General features: G+C 40.2%; 1 protein-coding gene across 12 annotated transcripts in view; it reads left to right on the forward strand.

Moving 5' to 3' along the window:
• Positions 1 to 23,848, forward strand: part of SYBU (syntabulin) — a 122,141-nt gene that overhangs the window by 57,892 nt on the left and 40,401 nt on the right. For 10 of the 12 annotated variants that reach the window (XM_043483629.1, XM_043483619.1, XM_043483625.1 and 7 more), the window contains 2 exons: positions 8,202 to 8,399; positions 10,908 to 10,967. In XM_043483629.1, the coding sequence (XP_043339564.1) occupies positions 8,202 to 8,399; positions 10,908 to 10,967 (258 nt within the window). The remainder of the gene's footprint in view (positions 1 to 8,201; positions 8,400 to 10,907; positions 10,968 to 23,848) is intronic. The other 2 variants (XM_043483620.1, XM_043483618.1) reach the window with 1 other exon arrangement.

A 23,848-nucleotide genomic window follows, 5' to 3' on the forward strand; every position in this document is an offset into this window, starting at 1 on the left:
GTAAACACTTTTGCCATTCATGAGAATCAACTAGATTTCTATATAGTTTGATGTTTCTTTAAAATGGAAATGATTCTTCCTCCAAATTATTCAGCTGAACATTGAACAGTATCAAACCATAACTGAATGTTTCAAGACCTTATGGCACAAAACCACATTTTCCTCCGCCTGCTGTTATTTTTAAGTTCTTCTGGAATTGTTTAGTTCAGCATTTTGGAAAACCAATGAGCTCTGAGAACTAAATTCAAAAACGAACCAGAAGTTTTAGAGATGTTTCTTGGACTTTGACGAAATATTTTATCAGTAATCTTTAGATTACAAGGAAGTTGAAGTTGGGACTTGGTCATCATAATTGTCACCAAATGTGTTGGATAGCACTGGTTGTTAGGCACCTTAAATATCAGTAAATATACATACCACTGGGCAATCCTAATATTTTAAAATGTGGGTTAAATATATATAACCCTGGCTTCCCTGGTAGCTTAGATGGTAAATAATCTGCCTGCAATTCAGGAGACCCAGGTTTGATTTCTGGGTCAGGAAGATCCCCTGGAGAAGGGATCGGCTACCTACTCCAGTATTCATGGGCTTCCCTGGTGGCTTAGACGGTAAAGAATCCGCCTGCAATGTGGGAGACCTGGGTTCGATCGCTGGGTTGGGAAGATCCCCTGGAGGAGGGCATGGCAATCCACTCCAGTATTCTTGCCTGGAGAATCCCCATGGACAAAGGATCTTGGCGGGTTACAGTCCAGGGAGTGGCAAAGAGTTGGACATGACTGAGCGACTAAACACAGCACAGCACATGTTTATGTATAGGGGCTTCCCAAATGGTGCTAGTGGTAAAGAACCTACCTGCCAATGCCGGAGACAGACGCAGGTTTGAGCCCTGAGTCGGAAAGATCCCCTGGAGGAGAGCTTGGCAACCCACTCCAGTATTCTTGCCTGGGGAATCCCATAGACAAAGGAGCCTGGTAGGCTACAGTCCATAGGGTCTCAAGTTGGACATAATATAGCACACACACACACACACACATGCATATATACACACACATATACATCTATATATATTCACTTTGCAGAAAATATTCATTGCTTTCAAATTTTCATCAGAAAAGCATTAACAAGTAATATGGAAAGGATAGATTTCCTAAAAATTAAGAAAATAATAACAGCATCTAACCTTACACTGCATTTTAAAATGAATTGCAGATGGATTTAATATACGTGAAAACTGAAATTATAACAATCTAGAAGAAAGTATGAAAGTGAAAGTTTCTCAGTTGTGTCCAACTCTTTGTGACCCCATGGACTACAGTCAATGGAATTCTCTAGGCCAGAATACTAGTGTGGTTAGCCTTTCCCTTCTCCAGCGGAGGAAAGTATAGGTAATATTTAATTGATCCTGGAGTTAATAATGACATTCTAAGCATTAAAGCATTGATAGAAATCACAAAGGAAAATATGGAGAGATTTGATAACTAGAAATAGAAAAGGTTGGTTGTCAAAAACATTTTAAACTAAAAGCCAACAATAAATTCGGTGAACTATGCTGAAGGACTGTGCCTTCCATATGTAAGAATTTCTTACAGATCAATAAGAATTCCTTGATACCTTAATAGAAAAATTTTCAAAAACATGCACAGTACATAGGATAAGTAAAAAAAAGGCCAGCGAACATATGAGAGACATTAAGCCTCACTGATAAATACATGCAAGCTAAAACATCAGAAATACATTTTTCATATTAACTTGACAAAAATGTAAACAAACTAGTATTCATTACTAGCATGAATTTAATAAGTAGGGTACTCTCATATGATAATAATAGGAATATAAGTTGCTTGAAATTTCTCAGAAGTCTTATTAATTTTGCTTTTAGAGATATGTTCTATGAGGTAATAAAAAAATGTGACCAGAGATTTATCTGTAAAATGTTATTAAAGCAATTTCAATGATAGAAAATTGCAAACAACCTAAAAAAACCCTTCAAGAGGGAATTGATTTTTGGAAATACTGTGTTCCTGTTTTAAACAGTTACTCATTTAAAAATAATATTTTTGAGAAATTAAATAAAATATTTTGAAACTTTTAGAAACATACCCAAAGAAAGATGAATACTATACTAAACCCTAATATGCTGCTTGTCCGTTCTATCTAGATTAAGTAATAGCAAGATGTTGTCATATTTGCTGCGTCTATCTCTTTCTCTCTTTTTTACTTTGCTGAAACATTTTAAAGCTTATATCCAGACATCATGCCATTTCATGTCCATACCTTAGCACTCATTTCTCTAAAAATTGAACATTTTCTTGCAAAAATTAGTGCCATTTTCATTACTAATATATTTAACATAATTCCTTGGTACTATCGAGAACACTGAAATAGCCCCAGTCATCTCAAAAGTGTCTGTTTCCTTCCTCATGGTATTATTTAAACCAGAGGCCAACAAACTTTTCTGAAAAGGACCAGATAGTAAATAATTTCAGCTTTGCTGTCCAGATGATCTCTGTTGTCATTATTCACCTCTGTTTTTGCGCTTGAAAGCCACACCATGTAAAGGATTGGGCTGTTTTCCAGTAACATTTGATTTACAAAAGCAGGCAGCGAACAGGATTTGGCCTTCAGGCTGCGGTTTGCCAACCCCTGATTTAACTCATTCCTGTTCTCCATATTGTGCGGTGGACATTAGCTTTAAAGCTTGATTAGATTCAGGGGCAGTTCTTTTGTGGCAAGAATCCTTCATGGGGAATGCCGCGTGCTTCATCTCATAGCCCATCAGAAGGGACATAGTGTCCGTTGCCCCACTGTCAGTCAGGCTAAGGATACTCAGTGGGTACAAATGGGTAAGGCTTGATCCCTCTACTACGGACTCTCCGTCAGCCTTCTGTCTAATGGTTTCATCCATTGTGTTTGTTGCCTAAATCTGTTATTCCATTAGAAATAATTGCAGAGTTCACCCTTGTGCAACATGGGTTTGAACTGCATGAGTCCACTTATACTCAGACTTTTTAAAATAAATATGTACTATGAACTTAGGTTTGTTGAATCCTTGAATGTAGAACTGCATACATGGTGGATCAACTGCTACATTTTACTTGGGTTTTCTACTGCATGGGGTCTGCACCCCCAACCACCAACCACCCATGTGTTCAAGGGTCAACCATAGTAACTTTCTATTATTCCATCTTACTTTCATTAACCAGAATGCTTCTGTAAGAAAGAACTTTCCAATATTAGTGAGTTAAGGTATCCTAAAATACAGATTGTCCAGTAACAGCTTTTACAATCAGGATATTTTTTGTTTCTTCTTAATTGTCAAATTTAAGTATAAAAATTGGCCCCTTGGTCACTTCCAATGATTTCAGCAGGTTGGGATTTTGGGGGTGTTGAAATGGCCTTTCTTTTTTTTTTTTTTGGTTTATTTTGTAAGATTATGAACTCATAGATTTTTAAAATATATCCAATGATTATTAGTCATTTGTATTATTATTTCTGATGCTCAAATTATTCCATCTTTGGCCAATGGGACCCCTTTGTTTTGGTTCCTACTAGTCTTAAAAGCTTCTTTCTGTCTAACCTAACAAATTCCAGGGAAAATTTTTCAATTAACAGAGTAAAGAAACTATAATGTAGAAAACAGAAAACAAGCAAGCAAGTAAATAATATGCATAAAAAATCAGTAAGAAATATACCAAATAGTTAAATATTTCTTATTGGCAGTACAATTCTAGGAAACGATTATCTCTTTATTTTTTTTACTTCTTTGAACTTTTCTGTATGCTAGATGTTTTGCATTAAAGAGTATTACTTTTATAATTTAAAAACCCAACAGAATATTTTCTTTAAGTTAACAAGTTTCTTTAGTACATTTAAAATAATATATAAATTATTTTAAAAGGTGCTTTTATGCACTTTCTTCGGAATTGTAAGTAGAGTAATTGTACAATTTTTAGCTGTATCCCATATTCTCAAAGAGCTTATAATATAAAGAGGGAAGAAAATAGATTAAAAAATCATTATTTATCAACCTCCAAGCTCCAAAACTACTTTAGATATTTGTTTCTCCCATCTGTCTTTATAGACCTTAAATATTTTTTCCCTTAAAATCAGTTTGGAAATGAGTTAGTAGTATATTTCTTACAGCACTTGAGGTAGGCCACAACTTCTGGAAGTTCCTAGATCTGTAAATATTTTTCTATTATCCTTAATCCTGTGGGTTGACATATTAAAAAAAAATAAACAGGAACAAATCAAAGAAAGAACTTATTCCTCAGTATAAATAAAAGTGAATATTCATTGGAAGGATTGATGCTGAACCTGAAGCTTCAATACTTTGGCCTCCTGAAGTGAATAACCAATTGCTGGGAAAGATTGAAGACAAAAAGAGAAGGGGACGGTGGAGGTTGAGATGGTTAGATAACATCACCAACTCAATGGGCATCAATCTGAGCAAACTCCAGGAGATAGTGGAGGACAGGGGAGCCTGGTGTGCTGTAGTTCATGGGGTCGCAAAAAGTTGGACACAACTTAGGGACACAACCACAGAAGCAAAAATAAGTGAAAGGGGACATATAAATTAGTCTCCTTCACTGCAGGTGGTGATCATTTGGCCTTGACAAGGGTCACTTTACCCTGAGATCCACCAGGGGCCATCCTGGACTCATGTAAATGGAATTTTAAATTGTTGACCCCGGAAGGAAATCATCTCAAATGGATCACGCTGTAAAACATGGAAAGTGCTCTATTGCATGTCTATTCTTAAAATGAAATTATACTTACCATGAATAATGCCATGAGAAAGAAACGTAAAAGCTCAACTATGTAAGAGCTGGTGTGGGTGTATGTTTAAGCGTGTTTTAAGAGAAAAACCCCTTTTCAGTAGAAGTGACAATCTCCTCCACTCTCTTTCTAAAGCCTTGGAGCAAAGTTTTTCTTAAAACCAAGTTGAAATGTTCTTACTTTTCTCAGGCATTCTGGAAATTTAAAACAACCCACACTTTCCTGGGTAAATCATTCAGGATTTCTGCCATTTCCTGCCCAGAAACAGTTTCTTCGTGGTATCCTCTTAGAAATTTCTGTCACTGATAATTCCTTTATACTAACATAAGTAATGAGAGCTGTACTTCTACAAGACAGATTCAACAGTCAAAATCGCAGCAGGAAACAGAAGGCATGAAGTATTTCACTGAAGCAGGTTTAATAAATAAATCTATTATGTGCTGGATCCACATGTAGTTTGGCACGTAGTAAGATTAGACTTGAACAACCAAAGAACATCAACTTGACTGTTCTTAGAATCTTGGAATAAATGTGAACTAAGACTATTTTACATAGAATTTTGGAAAGGAATATTATCTTCATCTGGACTGGTGGTCTGCTTCCAGCTATGATCATGAAGTTAAAAAGGAAGAGGGGAAGAGGAGGGAAGGGGAAGGGGAGGAAAGAAAGGGCCCTAAACAAGACCTGTGGAAAAAAAGAACCACTTCTTCAGTGCTGTGCAGAGAAAAACACCTCAGGCGCCAGTTAACCAGGTGACTCTCTGGTACTGAATTTCTGTTGTTTTTGCTCGGGTCTTAGTTTGCATAACTTAAAGTGTAGTCTCTGCAGTAGGAAAATTAATGGCCCCGCCCTTTCCAAAACTAGATTCCTTTGTCAGTGTTGGTTCCATTAGACAAAACAGGCAAATACCCCAAGCTTCTCTCATAACTCAGTTTTTCTGGGGTGTGGATTTGCCTTAACAGGCTTACCAGTTTACAAGAACTGTGCGCTGGGAGTGGTATTTACCAACTCCCTTTACTTGCTTATAAGCTCCATCAGGATGGGGGCTGAGTACATTCCTGTGGCTGATTCAGTGCCAAGACTCAATATATATTTGTTTAACTAATGAAAGACGATGTCTCATATTCCCATCATTTCCCCCTCAATATGAAGTGTAATACCAGACAGTTAAGAGATGATAAATGAATACTAGTTTACTAGGTGGTGATTCAAATGCTGTATGAGGTACCCGAAGTTAAAGATTTATTTAGGTATTCATCTTCTCAATCCCTGCCCTGGAGATAACGGCTGTAAATTTTGATGACAGGTGAACCATACATGCCAGGTGAAAAACTGCTACTGCCTTCCGTAAACTGCTACCGTTCTGAATAATTTTGGTCCCCAATTTTTAATCAGACCTATAGTCCTTGAAATGACTAGTACTGAAAACATGGCATGCACACGTTCCTTCTTGTTTAACTCTGGCTAAATGATAGCAGAACCGAACAAAACACATTCGTTTTCTATTTAAATTACAGTTTTGACAGTGTTTCTCAATACTGGAAATTGTTTAATTTTGTCCCTTGGAGTCAGAGTTCTCAAGAAAAATTGCTTTCGAGGGTAGAGAATCTGAAGTGTGACTTTTCGTTCATTTGGGCCATCTCTCTTTCAAAAGAAGTAACTTAGGGAACTGCCTCATAAGGAAATACTTTTAAAGACAACAGGTAATTTTGGATGATTAGACTTCATTTGTTTGGGTTTATCTGCTTTGGGATAGGAATCAGGAAGCAGGCTCTCCTGAGGCCATGTGCAGACCCGTGGAGCCTTGTAAAAGTACTGGAAACTGTCTTTGCACCTTAAGAAAGGAGCTCAGATTTCTTTGGACCGAAGCATGAGACAGGCAAAAGTGAGAAGCCAGGGACAATAGTGAAATAGCTGAGCTGTAGCAGCCAAGAGGATTCTCATCACTTTGTGATTCAGAGCCACCATTTCTTCAATTCAAGAAGAACATAGCACATTTAAAAGAGCAGCAAAGACAAAAGATATGAACTGTGCACTAAAAACCATTTACTTCCAGAAATGGACCACTGAGATCCAATATAGCCTATTATGTCCAAAAGTTTAAAAGGATACATCATTTTACTAATGCCAAGTTCACTTTGTTCTAGGAGCTGGGATATTTCATAACAAAAATTGAAATAAAGGCCAAAAATGAAACAATGGCAATTACTTTTTAGATGGATTCTCTAGTCATGTTAATTCAGGCAACCAGTATATTTTATTCAGTCCTAGTTCTGTTTCTGTCTTCATTCAAGCCATAAAGTTTTATGATAGTCTTTGATAGATGGCAAATTATTTTAGTTCCTTTAATATTTATAAAAGTATAATAGTCCTAAAAGTTATTAGTACCAAATTCATTTAGTAGTATTCATTAGTACTATTCATTTTTTTGCCTACTTAGTTACTAAAATAGCTCTGATGTCAAAATATTTCCATATAATAAAGAATTTTTCAGCAATGAAAATTTACCACTAATTGATTATTTTGAGTAGACATACTTTTAAGTAACGCTGATTGGCTTTACATTCCATACACTTCTCCTCAACACAGTATAAATGAATTAATCAACCACTATAAACATTTAATAGATATGGAAAGAACTTACAGGAATCAGCAGTGTAGCTTTTTTGTTTGCTTACTAAGCATTTACAAGGTCACTGCATATTATGCATATTAACTTATAATAATAACTATGGTAGTTAATATATAGCTTGAAAGTTAAGGGAACATTTCTGATTTGAATATTATTTTTATTTTACCCATTTATCCCAGACAGCAAGATATGTGATTGATGTCCTTTTGGTTTGGATAGGTGCGTTCGATGATAAAACAGGATCACTGCCTTCTGCTTCCTTGAACCCCTGAAATCAGCTGTCTTCTCCTTCAAACTCTGGCAACCAACTGATGGGTCCAGTAATTGAAAACTGGGCGTGGTCAATAACATTCAAGCAGCTTTTTCCTAATACAGACAACCCTGAGGAATTCATATCAATAATTCTGAATTGCTCTGACAAATGTTTTGTTACTAACCCCATCAGAAATCTGTGGATGAATATAAACCAGAAGTATACTACCTAAAGCCCTAAAACAGACAGGTATAATTTAGGTTTGGACAACAGGAATGTCACAGAAATATTTGTGATCCAAAAGTCTTACAGGGTTTTGCCTTAGAATCTGTTCTTTGATTGTTGATATTTCCTTTGTTAACGTGATTGGCCAGAATATGGAAAATAAAAGGCAAGTCATCCACAGGAGTTAGCCTGCGCCTCCTGAGCAGAGTACGTGTGTGTGAGCGCGCGTGGGCATGGCGCACTGCCTGTCTCCCCTGCACCATCATTGATTTCCTCCTTCTCATTAAACACTCGTCGATTCCTGTCTTCCAGATGACACAGGCTGCCCTAGTAGCCAGTCAGTATCGCCTGTGAAGACTCCCTCCGATGCTGGGAACAGCCCCATTGGCTTTTGCCCTGGAAGTGATGAAGACTTTACCAGAAAGAAATGCACAATTGGAATGGTTGGTGAGGGAAGCCTCCAGTCAGCGCGACACAAGAAGGAACAGAAGTCAGGCCTTGTAAAGCCAGGTAAGTGGCCTTACTCTTCATGTTCTCATCAGAGCCGTATGACTGGAGTGATTTCACGTGAAATTTGAAATGAAGCCCCTGGATATCAGCATGAGGAACACTAATGCAGTACCTAGTACCCAGAAATCTCTCTTATTTTTTTTTAAATAAAGAGGTAGAGCAGAGAGTGGAATATTTCCTACACTAGTTGTTAATTGAGAATGCATAGTGACATATGTGCCTATTGTAAAGGCATGTTAAAAAGGGAGGAAATTTGAAGAAATGTTAACTGAATGGTCTAACAGACGTTTAAACTATTTAATTAAGTCTAGCATAAATTATACTAAGAAATTACTTGGTACCATCTAAAGTATGCACAGATTATGAAAAGAACAGGTTACCTTGAGGCAGATCTGTAAGGCTGGGAGTGCTTGCTATCCTAGCTATTTTATTTGCTTTTTTTAAGACTGAAATATGAGTATGCTGCTGTATGTGTGTATGTGTGTGTATATATATAGAATGTTCAATAATGACAAAATAGTAAAAGCTTTGAGATGAAATGGAGATCATTATTACAGTGAATAAGATGCCATGAACATCAGAACAGTTCTCAGAATTTGCAATATATCAATAATATTTTGCATCTCAAAAATATATACAGTGTATGAGCAAATAAAGTTTTAGTGAAACTAAAGTTATAACTTGAAAGTAAAAGGACCTGAATATTGGCATTGAGAGACAACCCCCTATTGCCTTATTTTCTTCAATATCACCAGTTGTGCTATACATATTAATGAGCCTGAAAAGACAGATTAATGGCTTGCATGAGTTCCATTCTTTACATTTGTCTTCTAATTTTTGTTTGGTGATGACATTATTGTGCAAGGAGCTGTAGGTGGCTTTATTTCAATGGAGCCAAAGCTTGGTCCTTGTCTGCTTCCATTGGAAGGTCCTACATCTACTTCCATCTCTCTCCGCTTTTGTTCTTCGTGAATAATTGATATGCAGAGCATATCTTAATGAATTATTCTTCATCTTGCTTTTGGTCAATCAAAGAAAATGTCGTTTAGTCTGAGAGCAAAATTTAAACTGTGTGAGGAAGAAATCCTTTATTTCCTATTGGTTCCTGATAAATGTCAGTCAAGATGAATTTCTTAATTGTCTTTTGCTTTGGTATAATATGAAAAAGAAAAGAAATGATACACAGTGGAGAAGACCGCATAGGAGAAGATGGGTATTATAAAAAAGATGTTGAGTACCCCTTTTTATGCCTTTTATGCTCTTTTATATACTTAAGACAGAGACAGTGAGTTAAAGAATGTCACGTAATTATTGTATTGTTGTTGTTATTGAGTCGCTAAGTTGTGTCCGAATGTAATTATAGTCAAGAAATAAACCATTACCTTGTGTATTCAGAAACTAGAATGTCCTTCCTCTCTTCCCCAGCTCGGCTGTCCTTTTAAAAAATTAAGATAATTCACATACTATAAAATTCACCCCTTTAAAGTATACATTTCCATGGTATTTAGTATATTCAAAAGATTGTACAAACATCACCACTGTCCAATTTCAGGGCATTTTTATATCCCTCCAAAGAAACCCCATACCCATGAGATGTCACTGTCCACTCTTCCTTTCTCCCAGCCCCTGGCAACCACTTACCTGCCCTCTGTCTGATTTGCCTGTTCTGGACATCACGTATAATGGCATCATACAATCTATGGCCTTTTGTGTTCAGCTTCTTTTGCTTAGCATGATGTTTTCAAGGTTCATGCACTAGCCCGTCATTCTTTTTATGGCTCAGTAATATTCTGTTGTATGAATATACCACATTTTAAAGTAGACTTTTGGTGAGCAATTTTGGGCGTACAGAAAAATTGAGCACCCAGTACAGGGTTCTCCTATCCCCTACCATGTCTCATATCTCGTACCACTACCTCCAGCTTCCCCTGTTGTTAACATCTTGGCTTAGTGTGGTGGCATACCACACTTTGCTTATCTGTTCACAGTTGACAGATATTTGGGTTGTTTCTACTTTGGACCGATTGTGAATAATGGTGGCATGAATAGTCACATACAAGTTTTTGTACAGACTTTCAGTTCTCTTGGGTGTATACCTAAGACTGAAATTTCAAAGTCATATGGTAACTCTTATGTTTAACCCTTTGAGGAACTGCCAAACTTTTTCCCCTAATGGCTGTACCACTTTACATACCACCAGCAATGTCTAAGGGTTTCAATTTCTCCACATCCTTATCAACAGTTGTTGTTGTCTATCCTTTTGGTTATACTTACTCTAGTGAGTGTGGAGCAGTATTTCATTGTGCTTTTGATTTCCATTTCCCTGATGGCTAAAGATGACGAGTTCCTTTTCATGTGCGTATTGACTGTTCATGTATCTTCCTTGGAGAAATGTTCTCAATTTTCTTTTAGCCAGTTGGGAGCAGTCACCAATAGATTCTGCTTCTGCAGCATACAGGATGTGAGTTTAAGAGCAGAAGCCCTGTCATCCTCTTTTTGTATTCCTAGCACACAGGGTCCGGTGTGTATCGAGGGCACAGTCGACATTGGTTGATCTCAACAGCAAAGGTAGGCTATGGCATTGAGAATGTAAAATGCTGCAGGAAAGAGTGTCAGCTTCAGGGATTGCAAAGAAAAAATAGATTTTTTATTGTGAAGATATTGTAGGATTTGAATGCAACCTGAAATTATTTTATTTCTGTTATTCACCACCCGCCACCTCCCCTGATCCCCACCTCATTCTCAAAACATTTTACAGTGGTGACTATACAAATAAACAGTGAAACAAGAGACGAGTGTGGTGCAGCAAGAACAAACTAAGTTAAATGGCCGTTAAGATTATCCTTGGCCTTCCCTGGTGGCTCAGATGGTAAAGAATCTACCTGTGATGTGGGAGACCTGGGTTCGATCCCTGGGTTGGGAAGATCCTCTGGTGGAGGGCACGGCAACCCACTCCAGTATTCTTGCTTGGAGAATCCCAAGGACAGAGGAGCCTGGCAGACTATAATGCATGGGGTCATGAAGAGTCGGACACGACTGAGTGACTAACACTTTCACTTTCATTTCAAGGTTATCCTTGCTCTTCCTTGTTTCAGTGATCATCATGGGCTCGGTCACTTTAGTCATGTCTGACTCTTTGTGACCATATGCACTGTAGACCTCCAGGCTCCTCCGTCCATGGGATTCTCCAGGCAAGAATGCTGGAGTGGGTTGCCATTTCCTCCTCCAGAGGATCTTCCCGATCCAGGGATAGAACCCGTGTCTCCTGCACTGTAGGCGGATTCTTCACCACTAAGGTCCAGGGGAAGCCTTGTTTCAATAATCATCATAAGAATAATCATATCTTAATGTAAGGTTAAAAACCCTATGTGTATGCACAGAATTCACCCTGAGCAAGTCTTGGTTCCTACAGAAGATACTTGTTGAAGATCAGCTACTTGTCTTGCTGAGGATGTTTAAGTAGAAAGTACAGACAAAAAGACTAAAAAGGAGGGGGGAGGGAGGAAGAAAGGGAGGGAGGAAAAGAAGGAAGGAGGAAAGAAAGGAAACACGAGTTGTTCTTTATTTCGGTAATAATGGATCCTTTGGGAATCCTGAAGGCCATGGACCCATACTCCAGAAAAATATGCACAAAATATCACATACTATTTCTGAGGTTTTATGGGCCCCCTTTATTAGGATTTTTGACTCCTAGTTAATAACCCCTGCCCAGAGGCAGAGCCTGAAATAGCACCTTTGTCAACTGCTTTGTCAACTGCTAAGCAGTGCTGACCTCATGATCTTTTGATTTATTTGCATTTGGTCAAGGTCACAAGGGTCCTTAAAGTGTATTTTTTAGTTGCCTGAGATTCCTAATGTCATCACTAAAAGGAGTTGCTTGAGCTTTTGAATGGGTCCCTATCTGTACAGTGGTGTGGTGGTTTAGTCTCTAAGTCGTGTCCAACTCTTACGACCCAATGGACTGTAGCCTGCCAGGCTCCTCTGTCCATGGGATACTCCAGACAAGGATACTGGAATGGGTGGCCATTTCCTTCTCCAGTCTGTAGGGTAAGCTCTTTGTATTTAAAACAGTCTGCACTGGGACCTATAGCTCTCTGACCTTTCAGCAGAATAAACCTGTCAGTCTCATAACTAAGAAGAGAGGAAATTCTGGACACAAGGGCCTTGGGTTACTCCAAAATTTATAAAATGCAGAGAATGTGTCATTAAACCACAAGAAGATACTGCTCACTGGTTATTAAAATGGTCCATCTCCTCTTCAGCCCCAGGTGACCATCTCCCCTCAGCCTAAACTCATCTTCCACTCTTGATGTGTGCTCTACTTTTTTTAAATAAATCAACTCATTAGAACCAATACCAGTTTATTAAAATAGCAAGCAATTAGTGTCTCCTACACAGATGCTCCAGGGCCCTTTAACATTAACCTGGGCCCATTTAATTTTAGGTCTGTTGTTCTAGATTCTGGAAACTGCTGTTCACCTTGGAAAGGAGTTATTGAAATGCCCCTTTGGTTGTTCAGATAGAGCTAATAATGTTGTATGTGTGTGTGTGTTCTTAGTCACTCAGTCCTGTCCAACTCTTTGCAACTTTATGGACTGTAGCCCCCCAAACTCCTCTGTCCATGGGGATTCTCCAGGCAAGAACACTGGAGTGGGTTGCCATTCCCTCCTCCAGGCATCATCCCAACCCAGGGATCAAACCTGCATCTCCTGCATTGACAGGCAGATTCTTTACCACTGAGCCACCTGGGAAGCTCCATAGTAATGTTGACTGGGTACCTAATGCAGAAGGAGAAGGAATTGTGTCACACAATGCCAGGAAGGGCTTTGTAAGGTAAGCTGAGCACGCTCACACTCCCCAGCAGGGCACCATGACACACACAGCATGAAAGCCCTGCCTTCTTCTAGGCAGGACTTGTGCTGGAACTTCTAGGAGGCAGTGTGCCTTCTGTCATTTTGGCTTCTGTCACTTAATGCAGATTTAATTAAAAGTTGTCACCAAAGAGCGAAAGAAAACAACCCTGCGGTCAGTTGGATAATGGCTTTGCCTTTTCCATGTTTTCATGAGTCAACTCAGCAGACGTTCAAGACTGCATCTCTAGAACATAATACAATTGTCTGTCATGACACAGGTGTGCAATAAATCCTTCAATGAGAATGGAATTATGTTTAGTGTGGGAGGAGCGTGGGAAAGATAGGCAGAGATGACCTCAGCATCATCCTTGCTCTTGGGAACCTTATCATTCAAGACAGGTAACCGTACAATAAAGCTGAACTGTAGTACAGATTAAAAGGAAGGGAATGAAGGCATGCTGATAGGGAACTTTTTATAATCATGCATTTTTATGGGAATATACTTGATTTACAGTGTTGTGCTAGCTTCTGCTGTACGGCTGCGTGAATTATTTATACATATACATGCTGTGCTATGCTAAGTCACTTCATTTGTGTCTGACTCTGCAACCCTATGGACTATAGCCCCTCCCCGGGCTCCTCTGTCCATGGGATTCTCCAGGCAAGAACACTGGAGTGGGTTGCTGTGCCCTCCTCCAGGGGATCTTCCTGACCCAGGGATCGAACCCGCGTCTCTTATGTCTCCTGCATTGGCAGGCAGGTTCTTTACCACTGGTGCCACCTGGGAAGCCCATGCATATACATATATTCTCTCTTTTTCAGATTCTTTTCCTTAGGTCATTACAGTGTGCTGAGTAGAGTTCCCTGTGCTGTAGAGTAGGTAGGTCCTTTTTAGTTATCTATTTTATGTGTATTAATAGTAGTGTATGGGCTTCCCAGGTGGCGTTAGTGGTAAAGAATCCGCCTGCCAATGCAGGAGACATAAGAGACGTGGGTTCCATCCCTGGGTCTGGAAGATCCCCTGGAGTAGGAAATGGAAATCAACTCCAGTATTCTTGCCTGGAGAATCCTATGGACAGAGGAGCCTGGCTGGCTACAGTCCATAGGGTCACAAAAAGTTGGACATGACTGAAGCAGCTTAGCACACGTGCCTGCAATAGTAGTGTGTATATGTCAATCCCAATACTTTTTGAGAGATCTGCGTTGTTAGCATTCCTTCTCTCAGATGCTTATCCTGATTTTAGTCCACAGTCAGTTTTCCTGATGAGATTGTTGTCACCCAGAAAGGAAAGTTTTTAATTGGATTTCTGCGCTAGAACATTAAATGATTTCCCTGGGCCCCTTTAATGCTTGATTGTCTACTTGGGGAGCATCTTAACCCAAAGGAGAAAAAGACCCAGTCGGTACCTGTTCTACAAATGCAAGGACTAAATCCTTCCTACACAAGGCTTGTGGGAGAGCTGGGGAAACAACTACACAATTTGAACAAATAATTAGAAAAAGTGAAAAGGTGGGGAAAAAATCACCTGCTGTTTAAGGAGGTAGATCAAGAGCAAATGGTTAGGGTCACTATAATTGAAAAGAAATCCACATTTAGAAACTGAAATGTTGAAATCTGCATTTGAAAGATGTCACCGCCGCCATCAGCATTCAGACTAGGTTGGTATTCCCCTGTCATCAGACACCACCCAGGCTATTGAAATCAGAAACCTGGCCAGATGACCTGTAATAACCTCACCACAGTATTGGAGGATGGGTGACTTTCAAAAGACAATTTCCCACTTTCAGAAGCATTTGCTAGAAAACTCAGAAGGCACCAACTGGATTGGTGATTAATCAACACTGGTTTTGGTAGACGGAGGCTCTTTCGCACACAGCCAATGGCCTGCAGGTGTTCCCGTGCTTATCAGGGGCATCGTCCCTTTGACTTCAAAGTTAGTCCTGTCAAATAAAAGGGACAACGTACAGGGTGGGGCACGAACTGGGCATATGTTCTTACAATAACTTGGCTATGAAGAGGAGACTCAAGAACTTAGCTTACAGTTCTCCGCAGGTTACTCAGCTTGGGATTTCTTGGGGGGAAGGTGTGAATGGATGGTGGGGCGGGGCTGCGGGGACACTTACTAACCACCAGACTCAGGAGTCCAGCGTACCGGGTTCACATCTTCATACCACCTCTTTGTAACTGTGCACTCTTCAGCTACCTGTAATCTTCCAGAAACTTTGTGTTTGGCATCTTCAGAATGGGTTATTGTGTCCATTAAACAGATTAAAGAATGCAAAATGCCCAGCGTTCCATCTGGCACAAAGCAATTCCTTAGTAAATGTTCATAATGGTCATTCGTTGCTCTTAAAATAGTTGTCAGAGATTCCTTGTACTTTGTTTACAGGAAAATCCTTGAAACTATCACACAGAACTTACGTCTATTAAAACAAAATTCTAGCATGTCATGTTCTCCCAGTTCACATAAAACAGGAGGAGTGTTTGCTATTGGAGGACACTGGAGAGAGCATGAGTTGATTGACAGATGATGGTTTGACAATGAGGAAAGAGAAAATATGAAAGGGAAAATATTAAAAAAGCAAACAGAAGACCACTAAAATGCATAATGACCTATTAAATGTTTTGTAGCACTTGTGTGTGTATATATGTGCTCAGTTGTATCCGACTCTTTGTGACCCCATGGGCTGTTGCCTGCCAGGCTCCTCTGTCCCGTGGGATTTCCCAGGCAAGAATACTGAAGTGAGTTGCCATTCCCTACTCCAGGAAATCTTCCTGACCCTGCATCTCTTGCATCTCCTGCATTGGCAGGCACATTCTTTATCACTGGCACCACATGAGAGGCTTCTTGTAGCACTAATGCAATAGTTAATGTTCTAGAAACAGACTGAGTCATTGTGATGGTGTAGTTGGCAGAAAATGATGTGTATGAAGGCAGGAAAATTCCTGAAGCATTTTAGAAATATTTTCATAAAATGGAAAAATTAAAATTTTAGTGCTAAAAGAGATTTGGGTTATATGGAAACATTCTGCATTCTTTGGCGGGCAGTGCTTTTCTAATAGCTTTTAGTTTCAATCAAAGCTCTTTCAGCAGCAAAGCCCAATCTCAAATAAAGTCTTTAGTCTGTTTCAGATGCTAAACATAGCTGGAAGACTATATTAGATGTAATCGTGTGCTTGCATGACTCTGAAATTTGATTAAAAATTGTTGTAGCTCATATTTATTGAGCCTTGACTGTCCCAGGCAAAATTCCAAGGACTTCACTCATTTAATCCTCATATCAGTGTGAGAAGGGGGTATCATTGTCCCCTCTTTTACAGATGGAGAAACTGTGCCATAGAGACACTAATTCATGCGAGGTCACAGTCTGTAAATGGATTCTAAACAGGATAGTTTTGCTTTTGACTCTTAACTACCACACTGGTTTGTAAGGTCCAACGTCAAAGGAATAATTTTAATTGTAACAGGGAAGTATGACAATTGAGAAAGGTGAGTTGATATGAGACAGGGATTTTTTAAAAAATATCTGTGGAGCCCTATAGATTAGCTGGTATAGTCCATATACAGATTATGCTGGCTGCTGCTAACCAAATCAATGAACCTCAATGTAACTTCAATGAAATACAGAAAATTGAACACAGGAGGCTATTTGGATGCAGATCAGGAAAATAAACCATGAAGATGTCACCATCAAAGAATGTTAAGGTCTTCAGAGTTTTCCACTTAATCATGATCCACTTCTTTCTCTACTTGTCACAGTGTTTTATGTGCCGCCCTGTGTGTCGTCAGTAGTTTCATAAACAATGATTAGGTTTTGCCAACTTAAACAGGAGCTTTTGCACTGATACCGAAGTGGATCTCTGAAACTTTCACTCTGAGAGAAAAAATGTCCCCCTAGGAATCAGCACAAAATGTCTTATGATGAACTGTATATGTATGCTGTATAATCTACCTCTTCTCTCCAGCAGAGACCAGACCGGTAGGAAAAAAAAGCTTAACTGTGATGAGGAGCCCTGGGTGTTTATCTTTATGGCAGGGTTACTTACATATTTACTGTCATGCCTTTCTCCCATCTGTGCCTTTGATGGTACACCCAATCAATGTGATGGGGCCAAATGGTCTGCTAATGGTTTTCCCATAAGAATTAGTGAGTTATAATCTTCTTCTCAGAGGTGACTGCTGTCCATATCCCAGGTCTACTGGGATTTATTACACCTACAGTGTTATAGCTACCAATTTGGGGGCCCGCCAGATGCTTCCTAAGTGCTCTAATGTGCTGAGAACAAAGCGTTAGTGGTATCTCACACATAGCAGATGCCCCAGAAGACCACACACCTACCATTAAAGGTTTTTATCGACTACCAGCCCAACAGAAATTAACCTGAAAATTTCTTTTACACACAAACCTATAAACTAAGAGTTATAAATCATACAGATATATGCTTTAGGTTGGGCTTCGCCCCCGCCCCCTGCCAATTGAGAAGAGTTTATTGAGGAGACTGCATGCACAGAAATGGGCTTAATTAAGGAAACCCAACCAGAATGGGGCTTCCCAAGTGGCGCTAGTGGTAAAGAACCCGCCTGCCAATGCAGGAGACATAAGAGACGTGAGTTTGATCCTTGGGTCGGCAAGATCCCCTGGAGGAGGGCATGGCAACCCACTCCAGTATTCTCGCCTGGAGAATCCCAGGGACGGGGGAGCCTGAAGGGTTATAGTTCAAAGGATTGCAAAGAGTCAGACGGGACTGAAGCAGCTTAGTGCATGGCACAACCAGTACGGGGATGGAGCAGCCTGGAGCCCTTCCCTGTTGTGAAGAGGCCAGAGGAAGGTCGAGATACCAGACCCCAGGGCCAGAGAATTCCCAGGCTGCGTGTGAGGGAACCATGCACTTTGGTAGCAAAGTGTTAGTCGCTTAGTCGTGTCTGACTCTTTGCAACGCTATGGACTGTAGTCCCTGGCGTGCTGCAGTCCATGAGGTCAAAAAGAGACACGACTGAGCTGACTGACTGGACTGTAGTCTACTAGGCCCCTCTGTCCATGGGATTTCCAAGGCAACATTACTGGATTGGGTTGCCATGCCCCCCTCCAGGGAAGCTTCGCAACTCAGGGATCGAACCCGGGTCTGCCACATTGTGGGCAGATTCTTTACCATCTGAGCCACTAGGGAAACCCAGCAAAACAATGCCCCTAACAAGAGAGGAGGTGGAGGGGACTTCTGTCTTCTCTGTCTTCTTTGTCTGTATAATTAGGTGGGTGGCGTTTGGGTGGACTGGGCTACTGATGAAAGTTATGTGTTGAACCAAACTTATGTAAGTTTGTTGGGGTAATTCAGTGAGTTACAGTCTTCTACCACCTGAACCTGTGTCTAACAACAGCCAAGGTTCAGCAGTAGGCAATGTGGATGCCGGCTATGGTTAAGTGAGGTGAGCTTCAGGAAACTAGCTACAGTGGACTTACAATCCAAGCCATTTTGAATTCAAGTCCATTACATGGACTGGAATGCTTGTGGCTTTGCAGGAAGGTGATTGCTGTGTAGGAGTCTAAAAGACAGCAATCCTCACTTCACCACCTGTAAGGATTCTACTCAACTTCAGTTTGAATCCTTGCTGTACACTGATGGACCAGCTTTCACTCATTCACTCAGCAAGTATTGATAAGGCATTTATTCTGTGCTGACACCATTGTTTCAGGCTTTTGGGACAGAGGAGGGGAAAAACAGACAAGATGCCTGTTCTCTTGGAACCTGCCTGATATAGGGAGATGGCTGATACACAAGCAGACAAACAAGATAAGTTCAGATAGTGACACGTAAAACAAGGTAATGCTATAGCCGGTGACGAGCATTGGGCTGGGAGTGTCTGGGGAGGTGACATTTGAGCTGAGAACTTAGTCATATTCCTTTGCACTTGTGGAGGGTTTGCAGGGACAGTGAGCGAAGCAGTGAGCTAGGAAGAGGAAAGAGTAGTTGCAAGTGAAGTCTGCATCAAGCAATGGGAACCTACTGGCCAGTTTTAAGAGAAACATAATTTAATATATGGGTTTCCCAGGTGGCTCAGTGATAATCTGCCCGCCAATGCAGGAGTCACAGGAGATGTGGGTTCGATCCCTAGGTCAGGAAAATTCCCTGGACAGAGGAGCCTGGTGGGCTACAGTCCATAGAGCACAGAGTCAGACACGACTGAGCATGCTCTCAACGCAACACAATTTAGTGTGTATGTTCAAGGCCCTTTTGGTTGCTCTGTGGAGCTTGCATTATCAATAGGTGAAACTGGAAGCAGGTTAATGAAGGAGAGGCAGTGAAAACAGAGCCAAGTGTAGGAGACAGTGTATATGAGTGAATACAAGGTCCTGCATTTTCCTAATGAGATTAAAAACATTTTATTTGCTAACCTGAGTAAACCTTTAGAGATGGATGAAATAGTCAATAGCTGCTGGTTTTTTAAATTTATTTTTTTAGTTAAACATACAAATGTATACTCTGTTATTTATTTAGAAGTAGGGATCTTGTTATTCATCATTAATATAAAAAATTTATGACCCTCCTCCTCCCTGGAGCTAGTTTTCAACTCGGAAGTCTTTTCCAGAGCAAGTTATCTTCACTTCTGCCCAATTTGTTTGATACAAAGCCATTTTGAATTCATATCTGGAGCTCTCATTGGACATTATTTTTGAGCCTGCGAGTACTGTGAGGGTAGCTGTTAAGTTAATGTATAAGAGGCTGCCAAATCCAGAGGTTAAAAACTAGACAGAAGCTGATCTTCGTCATAAAACAGTCCCTAGGTGTTTGGGAGACCGAGGCCGGTAGGCAGCATGTCAGGTCGGCTGTCCTCCTCCAGGAAGAAAGAAGGGAGAGAGGGACCAGGGGATACTCACCCAATCATTTTAGGGTCAGGGCACAGAAGTGGCACATGTCATTTCCAATTATATCCCAGGACATCTTGGTCAGCTGGGCATCTATTATTATGGAAGAAGGAAAGAACGGGGCTGGACATGGGAGGACAGCTAGCAGACCATCACAGCACCCACGGAGAGCATGGGGGCAGGTGGTTTTTCTGTTCCCCTGTAGAGGCAAAGTCAGTATCAGGCAATACCCAAAGCTATTCAGTTACTAAGTCCAGTTAGCAAAGAGAGTACGGTTTTTTTTTCAATCTCCATAACTTAACCTTTGACTATTGCTATTTAATAGCAGAGGCAGCAGAGCATGAGATTGTTGGATGGCATCGCCGATTTAGTGGACATGGACTTGGGCAGACTCAGAGAGACAGTGAGGGACAAGGGAGACCTGGCGTGCTGCGGTCCAGGGGATTGCAAATAGTCAGACACGACTTAGCGACTGAACAACATTGCTATTTAAATTGATCTTTAAAAAAGGCTGGAGGAGTCATACCACAGGAATAATTACAAAATCTGGCTTTGAATTTCTTGGCCCCCTCCATTTTAAACAATTCCGTCAGTCAACCCCTGAAGGCAGCCCAAAACAATACTGATTGAGGTCGATTCAGTCCCATGTGTCTTTTTCAAATGACACTTTTTGTTCAAAGAAGGTAATTGTAAGAGAAAGCTCTATAATAAGAGGCTTTGGAAAGACTTTAAAATAAGGAGCTTTCTTTTGTGTGAGGTAATTGTGGGAAGAGAGTGCCTCACCTTATATTTAGGTATTGAGTAGGGTGTACCACGTCACTTGCCAAGCAGTGGGAGGCAGGGGAGTTCACATGCTGGATAGTTTCTTTTGTAAATATGAGGAAATGGTTTCTCTTTTGTCATATAGAGGAACAATTAATACTTATCTTTCTCATGTTGATGTGAGAATCATAACATGTTACGTATGTAACGAAGTACAGGCCTACCTTAGAGATTTTATGGGTTTGGTTCCAGACCACTGCAGTCAAGTGAATATTGCAATGAAGTGAGTCACATGAATTTTTTGGTTTCCTAAAGTCTATAAAAGTTATATTTACTCTCTACTGTAGTATATGAAATGTGCAATAACATTGGGTCTAAAAATATATACATTTAAAAATACTTTATGCTATCATATGCAGATCATCATCTGACAACTCACAGTACCACATACCTTCAATTTTTTTTAAAAAAAGCAGTATCTGCGAAGCACAATACAGTAAAACACAGTAAGGTGAGATATGCCGGTGTGTGCATCGAGTAAATACTGCACGACACTGAGAGGTAAACGTGCATGGCCTATACCTTTGCAAAAATCAGTGTCAGCATTTGGCAAGTGTTTGTAGTTACAGTATTTTCCTGTTGTGCAGTGTGTGCTCAGTAAATGATCATTGCGGTTATTAAATGAGCAAAGTTTACAAATAGCACAACTTTAAGGTATTTGAATGCTCGCTTACCATCTTGTTTGCATTGGTCCTATTTTATCACCGTTACCTTCTTAGTAAGAATTATTCTAATATAGTAAATGGCTTTTCTGGAAGCTTAATAAACATCTTTGCTCTAAGCATACTCCTGTTTGGAAACACTGTGCCAACAGTTGTCTCAGACAGCCTTCAATTCCATTTTCTCCCTTCAGAACAGCGATTGTCTCCTGGTCCTCCCTCCCCGGGAGGACTGTGAAGTGCCTTGCATATTTAAATAGCTGGAAGTCAGGAAGTACACTGAGTATTTTCCTCAAAGCGTCACGTGCTTGCCATTCCATGTAGGAATGTGTTGGGTTTTGATGTAATTTCTTCCTCACTCTTTGGGATATAATCACTGTCAAAAGACTCTTAAGTGTTGCTCCATAATTGTCAAAGATTAGCCTTGACTGTTCTGTAGGCCTTTACCTCTGTTTGACAATTTGATGTTTCCTTAAATGCTTTGTGTCCATTCATGAGGGTGATGGTTTCATTTGAAATGCTGCAGTCACCGAGGAGAAGCTCTTGTGCTCTCTCCTGATTGGCCAGCCTCCCCTCTGCCTCCTGTTGCTATGGTGCCCAGCAGAGTAACTTACTTGCCCTGTACAAGTAGGAGGCTCGGTCTCCATGGATACCCCACTCTGAGACTGTACTCCACGGAGAGATGAGCTGAGCTGCACATACTGTATTTCTGCACAAGACATACCCCAGCCTGAGGTGGGAGGCTGTTTGCAGAGGCAGTGTTTGCCATGAAAGTCTACGGAGCTTATCTTCTAAGTAAGTCATATTAGTCACAGTAAGTAAATAATTATATTGGATCCCAGAGGATATGTTCTTTGTGTATATGTGTGTGTCAAGTTACTTGTGGTAGGCTAAAAATGTAGTCTGGAAACAAATTTTCAACTCTGTCTACCTTTCAGATATCCTGAATGCAGGGTCTGAAACTAAACTTTGAAAACACACACCTATATTGTTTTAAATACCCCTTGTCATTTGTGAATCTGTCATCTGTGAATCTGCCATTTGAGGCAAAGGGGAAAAGGTGGACATGGATGATTACATTTTAGAATGCTCTCCTAACTCTGAGCCTTGCATGCTGCATTTGTAAATGCAGAGCTTGTCCTTCCCCAGTGACGTGCTATGGGAATAGATGAGCACAGGCACAATTAATGCTAATTGGCCCTGCAGAGAGTGTGCCATGGGGCCTGTGTTGGCTGAGACTCGATGTATTTATTATCAAGACTGATCTTGCTTATGTGCTCATCTCTGCTAGTTCACCATGGAAATTACTCAGAGACCATCTCTCTAACCAGTTTTAATTTATTTTTCTCATATAGTGTTCAGAAATAATTCAGAAACTCTTCAGGTCCATGGAATTGGGATGGGGAAGAATTTTGTGTTTATTAATGATTTGCTCTAACACTTCCGCTTTATTGTACCTTCCAAAAACATAAGGGTTGGGTTTGCAATGTTGTAAAACACATGAGTCATCTTAGAGCAATTTTCATCTGCTGGGTGAATGATTAATGCCTGCAGTATTAAAATTAATGAGTGGAAACAAAAGACTATATGTATGGTCACCCCAAATTTAGTTCAGTAACTCTAAAATTACATTAAATTAGATCTTCAGACTGTCCGCAGTAGGTAGCTGGCGTCTAGCAGCTCTAGACAAAAAGCAGAATATACACTGTATTGGTATAAGAGTGATTCATTTTTAGTATATAGAACAGTGAGCACAGAGTGTCACATTAGATTGTAAATGTCTCTTATTTTCTGTACTCATGACTAACCATTCATGCAGAGGAGAACCGGTGTAATGTCATCTCTTCCAGCTGTTAGTCATGGCTCAATTTTAATTCCCTCAAATGGTGAAAAGTTACCACCCTTTGAGGATGCAAATGTCCTGGTGACACCTCTGGCTCTGATTTTGTCACTGAGGTCGGGCTTTAGGTCACTGTCTTAATATTTTATAAATATAATTTCCACTCATCAAAGGGGCAGCAGACAAATAAAGGTTCATGATACACTCTCTAGTGATCATGGCTTTAAAGACATGGAAACAATGTCCATGACACTTTCTGCAAAGTTTTTCACCTCATTAGTTGTGGCTCAGTTGGTAAAGAATCTGCTTGCAATGCGAGAGACCTGGGTTCAATCCCTGGGTTGGGAAGATCCCCTGGAGAAGGGAAAGGCTGCCCACTCCAGTATTCTGGCCTGGAGAATTCCATGGACT

Source organism: Cervus canadensis, chromosome 12, assembly GCF_019320065.1.
Source record: "Cervus canadensis isolate Bull #8, Minnesota chromosome 12, ASM1932006v1, whole genome shotgun sequence".
Taxonomy (NCBI): domain Eukaryota; kingdom Metazoa; phylum Chordata; class Mammalia; order Artiodactyla; family Cervidae; genus Cervus; species Cervus canadensis.